The 7053-nt window shown below is 28.6% G+C and overlaps 1 protein-coding gene across 1 annotated transcript; it reads right to left on the bottom strand.

Annotated features, from left to right (window-relative positions):
* Positions 1-130: 130 nt before the first annotated feature.
* Positions 131-6571, bottom strand: LOC107442822 (vacuolar protein sorting-associated protein 4-like; the record flags this gene model as incomplete). The annotated part of the gene is given in 3 exon segments (XM_043057255.2): positions 131-279; positions 6129-6247; positions 6341-6571. Coding segments are annotated over 3 exon segments (499 nt in total), but the record flags the coding sequence as incomplete, so codon positions are not given.
* Positions 6572-7053: the final 482 nt, after the last annotated feature.

Genomic DNA, 7053 nt, shown 5'->3' with positions numbered 1-7053 from the left:
CTCGCTTCACCCCCTTTATCCTACATATAGTAAACGTTAGAATGCATAGATAGCATGATAATTTTAGTCATATTTATACGATGAAGAAAATCAGAAAAGTCATATAGATATAGACACATAAAAAAATTACCTTGCATCTGAACTAAAAATTCTGTTTTTATTCCCCTGGCTGATTCCGATTCATTATTAGATCGTGAGCTAAACAAAGAATTTATTTCATCCATGAATATAATACTAGGCTTTTGTTGTCGCGCCATATCAAATAGATTTTTCACTAACCTATAAAAGTGATAAAGTTGAAGTCATACTTAAAAATGAAGTAGTGATGTATGAGTTGAACTTAATAAAAGCAAGTTGTAAGTACATTTTACAATGTTTTGACAAACAAACTCATAATTTTAGTTAAAAAGGACAACAACAAAAAAGAATACATTAACAAGTCATGCAATGTATAAAAACTTGAAGCTTGTTATTAAAAGAATTTCAATAAACTTTTCAATAGTAATATTTGCTAATACATTTTATTAAATTTGCAATAAATATATCTCAGTTAACATTGTAAAACAATTTAGTAGACAGAGTTAATCTCTTAAGATTTTCACGAAGTTACTAGCAAAATCTGACTTCACTTTTTATGAAAGGAACCCCATTTTACAAAAAATAAATATGAACACATATACCATTCATTAATATTTTCTAATTAGTAATAATTTTACAAGGGTTGTTACTTTAAAACCCTTTTCTAAATATATTTTTTTATGAGTTTGTCTGTTATCAGTAATTTAATTATCAATCCTAAATTTCATAAAATTTCTATAAAATTTAGAACAATCACATGTGGGTCTAATACTTACCTAACTAAACCTGACACAATTTTCTCTAACTACTTAAATAAAATTATTAACAATATTATTAAAGAAGGGTTTTCTTGGATTATCACTAATAATAAGGCGATTTTATAATTTATTAAACAAAAGAAAATTAATTCTATTGCCACACTTGATTTCGATGATCTTTTCAATAGCATTCCCCTTTCTAAACTAAAATATATTCTTTTGAGTTATTACTATGATTTTAAAAATATCCTTAATTGTGATTTAATTATCGGGAAATTCCAAATTATTTTTGTCTTTTTAATAATTATCTTTACAAAAGAAAATATATTTTTCTTGAAATTGATGGAATACCACAAGGATCTAATTTTTCATCTTTCTTAGCTAACTTATTTTTGCATTATTATGAAAAAAATTATACTCTTAACATTAAATTTGTTTTTAGACTTCTTGAAGATTTAATTATTTTTTATTTTCAAGATTATACTATTTTATTAAATAATATTTACCCTGAGGAATTAATATTGCTTTGTAATCTTGATGATAATATTAATTTCAATTTTTTGGATTTGGGTATTATGAAAGAAAATATCTGCTTTGTTGATTTATACGATAAAAGAAATTATTTTAATTTTAATATAAATAAATTAAATACTTGGAATTCTAATGTTTCTAAGAACATCTATTTAAATACCATTTTTAATCAAATGAATAGAGTTAAAAGAATATATAGTAATGCTTATCTTTCAAAATTTGATAAAAAAACAATGGATACCCAACTAAAGTAATTAAATTCTATATAAAAGCATTGAGTTAATTGTATATTATTGTAAATACATTTACTAAAAAACTTCCTTGTTAATTAATATAATTTTCACCATGTGCAAATCCATTTCGGGCAAATCCGTGGCTAAAATTATGTGCAGAACAGGCAACTCATGTTTCGTTCTCTTTTCTTTCCCCCTCCCCTTAAATAAAAGTTAATATTCTAAAATTATTAATTGTCAACTTCTTTAAATTATCCAGTATAGTAATATTACCTTGCGCACATCCATTCTTAGGCCTATTCTTGGTAACTAACAAATCAAACGCACTTCAGTACTGCTGTAGTTGTTGTTTTTGTTCATTTACGTCGCACTAGAGCTGCACAATGGGCTATTAGTGACGGTCTGGGAAACATCCCGGAGGATGATCCGAAGACATGCCATCACAATTTTGATCCTCTGAGGAGGGGATGGCACCCCCGCTTCGGTAGCCCGACGACCTGCACGCGAAGTTGAGCACTTTACGGTAGAACAGTTTAAAGAGGACCAATACCGCACACCCTCGGTCCCTACGCAGGCTGATCCAAGTGGTCACCCACCCGCACACTGACCACTATCAGTGATGCTTGACATCGGTGATCTGCTGGGAACCGTGTCTTAACGATCAGTCCACTGCGGGACCAGTACTGTTGTAAGAGAGCAGTATAAAACAAAACTCCTCTATTTGCGTTTTTACCTCAATTTGCGCTTCTGTTTTTATATTTTATAATCTGGCAATCTTGTTACGAAAATATTTCAAATTATTCTTGAAAAATTTGCCATTCATATAAGTTCATTTGAATTCACTACTCGCTTTATAGTTTCGTTTTATTCATTTTTTTTTCTTTATATTTTATTATTTGTTTTTACATGATATTTTTGTTTAATGTGTTCCATTTAAGTTGTAAAATTTTTTTGAGTACTCTTCACATTATTGTATTGATACATTTTATCTTTGGTTATATTGATACAATATTAGAAAGCACTCCTTTTTGCGGATACAATCGTATGAGCTGATGAAAAGATTATATCTTTTATTTCTCTTTTTTCGGATTTTTATAATTATTATTTATCTTTTTCTCATTTTTCATTGCTCTGTAATTTTTTCCATGTTTTCCTTACATTTAGAACTTTGTATATATATATATATATATAAAAATATATATNCGATCGTTTGGCAAAAATATTTATTTCGCAAACTTTATGTGCATTTTTTTAACAATAAATATTTCATAAATTTGATGATATTTTGCACCATTTTTTATGATGTTTCTTATAGTTTGTCCTTTATGAGACATTTCGATGGGAGAACAGCAGTTTTTAAATTTAAACTATATTTAATTAGCTAGTGTAACAAAAGGTATATTAGCAGAAGTAAGTGACTGAAAAAGAATTCACTTTCTGTGTTTGGCGCAAATTAAGGGTTGTCTCAATTTCAACAACGGAGATGTTTCTCTTCTAACTCCCGCGCTGAAATGAACTCTGCGTCCGAGGAGGTGGAGCCAAGTCTCAACTCCTGGTGAACGAACTATACACGCACAAAAGTTTTGAATTTTTTTTCTTTTTATACATAAATATTTGTTTAACATAAATAACTTCCTTTCATGTTAGAAGAATATAAGTATTTAGATATTATTATATTATCTAGAAACTAGATGGTTAAACCATTCAAAAATGATCTATATGTGCTAATAAATAGTTACATACAGTTGTATGTTCAAATGCAGAGAGAAAAAGAATGATATTAGCATATGATTCCATCTACAGAAAAAAAAAGTCTTGGTATAGCTAAAAGACCAAAATTTATAACAAAGCTCAAATCTCTTAATAAATATTTTTTTATGTTTTTAAAATTATAGCCTTTTGAAAGAATTTTTTTCATGCTCAAAATAAATAAATAAATAACAATTTTATAATATTTTTAAAATGCGCATAAACTTGAACAAATCTAATATTTAAAGAAACATGATTTTCATTTCCCTCTTAAAAAAGCTTCCAGCTTATTTTAAAGCTCTGTCGTTATACAGGGATGAGAGAAATCAGAAAGCAAAGAAGAGGAAATCCAAGAATATATATATATAATATTATATATGTACCATGGCAAACCAGGTATTCTTTGGCCAAGATATGTACATATGTAACGTCGTTGTCGTGTGGAAGTATAAAAACAGGTCTTAGGTACAAAATTTATTTACTAATTATTAGACAGAGAACAGTTATCAAAGTGGACACGAAATCGTTGTGCTCCTCAATAAAAGTAATGGAAAATTTGCAAAGCAAATCCGTAAAATGTTTTATTTTAGGGAATAAGGGAAATCTTAGCAATTGTAATTGGTTTTATTAAATAGGTCGCACGATTTCCAGAAAGAGCAAAGGGAAAAATGTCTTACTGTTATTAATGCATACTTGAACCAAAAATAGGTTAAAGGACAGGGTGTGAATTTAAAAGTGTGAGAAAGTGCTTCGATTTAAATAATAAATTAAGAAAAGGATTTACAGAAGAAGAATAACATAAAAAGATTAATTGAAGCTTTTTAAGTTACACACACTCATAACACACACATAAAATAATATGTAGAAGCTATGATATCCAAAAATTTGACAGCAATTTTTAAACCATCTGATTATAAATCCCGATGATTAATTTTAAAATTGTATGAATATGAATCACTTCACATAAATATGAATCACATGCACGATTTTAAAATCGTGTAAATAAGTATTGCAATATTTAATTGTAAATTTAGAGAATATGGATCCTGATACATGGTTTTTAAATCATGAATATGAAACCCATGTGAATTGGATTTCAAAAATGTAAAAATACAAATCATGATGAGTAATTTTTAGATAGCGTGATTAGGAATCACAATGTCTCATTTTTAAATCACTTATAAATACGAAAATATACATATGTTGGAAACTACAACCGCTTAAACGAATCACGACATTGGCATTTAAACCCGCGCGAATACGAATCATTACATAGGGTTTAAAAATGCATAAATACAAATCGCGATATTGGATTTTTATATGTCGTAAATAGGAATAACAATGTACGATATTTAAATCGCGAGAATAAAAATCGCAATACGTAACTGTTAAATCAAGTAAATACCAAAATCGATGGTTTGACATCCGAGATTGTCGCAGAATATCATTGTATCTGTTTGTCAACAAAACAAAGATAACGCAGTTTCTAAAGCAATACATTTATTTTAAAACATATTAAATTGGTAGAATAAAAAATAATTCTCAACTGTTACAATACTAGAAAAATACGCCAAAACACCATTTTGTTCTGACGTATAAGCATTAGTACGCTCAGCTTTTATACCTTCATTTTCAAGAAAATCACAAAACTCTTTATGGCAAAATTCCATGCCATTATCAGTTCTAACATTTACAATTTTACAGTTTAAAAATCTTTCAGCTCGTTTTTGATATCTTATGAAACTATTAAAAACATCAGATTTCTTTTTTAATGGGAAAAGCGGTAACTTTCCTTGAAAAATCGTCAGTGATAGAAAGAAAATACTTTCACGTGACTTCCACCATGTGAAATGACAGGCATTGGCCCACATACGTCCATATGTAAAAGTTCTAAAGGCTTCTTAAGACGTTATACTTAAATTTGGTTTAAACGAAATTCTTTTACATTTAGCTAATTTACATTCTTTACAGCAGGGTTTCTTAACTTGTGGTTCATGGACCCCTTAGGGGTCCATCAGTCATATTTTGGGGGTCCGTCGACAACTCCTAATTTTTAAAACGTTTGGATCAATAATATTTAAATAACCATGAGTTATAAATGACTGTCAGGTTCAGTTCTGCATGCGTCATCAATGCTAATTATGTTAATGGCACAAAATGTCAGAGTAAAAAAAAAATCAGAGTTTTGTGAGAATGAAAAGCATTTGATTTTTCTAATATATAAAAAGTTACTCCACCATCGCATTGTTTAACACTAGAAGGACGGAAAATTAGTATATACCTATATTGCCCAGAAGCAGTCAAAATGACGGGATTTTGAATGCGTAAATAAATTTGTTTAAAATTAATTTTTAACATTTTTTTTTAATATTATCTACAGTTACATAACAAGTTATTAGTAAATATTAACAATAAAAAAAATTATATGTTGTACAAAAAGTCACAAAATTCTAAGAAATTGTGTCATTATATACATCATTGTTTTTCTAATTAAAATTAAAAGCAGTCAAAATGACTTCCTTAGGCAATCTAGTGTTAAACTCAAAAATATGCGAAAATTTAAAGTTATTTTTAGATTTTAATTTTTATGGTTTAATTTTTGAAATTTGAAATCTTAATTAAAATCACACGCACCATAACAATATATAACAAAATACAGTTAAACATATTTTTAAGATACAACTTTAGTTTTACTAGTTACAGTTGTCAAAGATTGACATTTTTGTAAAAATTAGAATATGGGGAATAATTTTAAATAAATTATCATAAAAATAATTACTTTTCACTTTCACCGCTCCATTTAGAAAGTAGACTTGAAGGTGAGACAGAAAAAAAGGTGGAATTATTTGCTTCAGTGGCAACTGCTTTTGCCAGGAAAGATTTTCCTGTTCCAGCAGGCTAAAAGAGAAATATGTATTATACAGTGCAAAACAGTATTTCTGCATACTAGAGGACGCAGAATATTTTAAATATCTATTTAATACAGCTTACACCAAACAATAAAATTCCTTTCCAAGGTTTTCTTTTACCGGTAAAAAAAAGGGGAAATTTAATAGGAAAAATAACAGCTTCTTTTAAGGCTTCTTTTGCACCTTCTAAGCCAGCAACATCAGACCATTTTATATTTGGTTTCTCTACAAGAATGGCTCCTAAGAGTTTAAAAGCATTTTTATAAAAATACAGAATAAATAGATAAAATTTTTTAAAAATATTAATAGACAACTTTAAGAAAAGTAATTTTCATATAGCAATAAAAAATGATAAATAAATATAAATTCGTTAGAAAAATCACACATTTAACAATAAAAGAAGATAAGAGTTCAAAACCATTCTATAACTTCAACGTTAGCAGATCAACTTTTGCTTCAAACCATAAGTTTGAATAAATTCAAACTATCATCGACAATGTATTTTTTGTTGTATGATAGATAACACTTTGTCTACTTGGCTTTGTCTAATGGGCTTTCGATATAGTGTGCAATGAATCATTCACTAAGTACATGTAAGCTGTGTGTTATTCTTACTTCTGCATTCAATTCAATAAACATCGCAGCTGTTTCCAGGGCTAAAGAGAATAGAAGGGCTGGTTCACTTCTTTGAAGTAACTCTTGCCGCGCCAATCCTCCGATTTCCTCTAGTGACGTCACTTTGGCGCAAAGCTCGCACTTTTACTCTAAGAACGGAGCGTTCGGCCTTACTAGCTC

This window comes from Parasteatoda tepidariorum, unplaced genomic scaffold, assembly GCF_043381705.1.
Source record: "Parasteatoda tepidariorum isolate YZ-2023 unplaced genomic scaffold, CAS_Ptep_4.0 HiC_scaffold_2874, whole genome shotgun sequence".
Taxonomy (NCBI): Eukaryota; Metazoa; Arthropoda; class Arachnida; order Araneae; family Theridiidae; genus Parasteatoda; species Parasteatoda tepidariorum.
The sequence above is the reverse complement of the archived record's forward strand: the minus strand, read 5'-3'. Positions and strand labels throughout refer to the sequence as shown.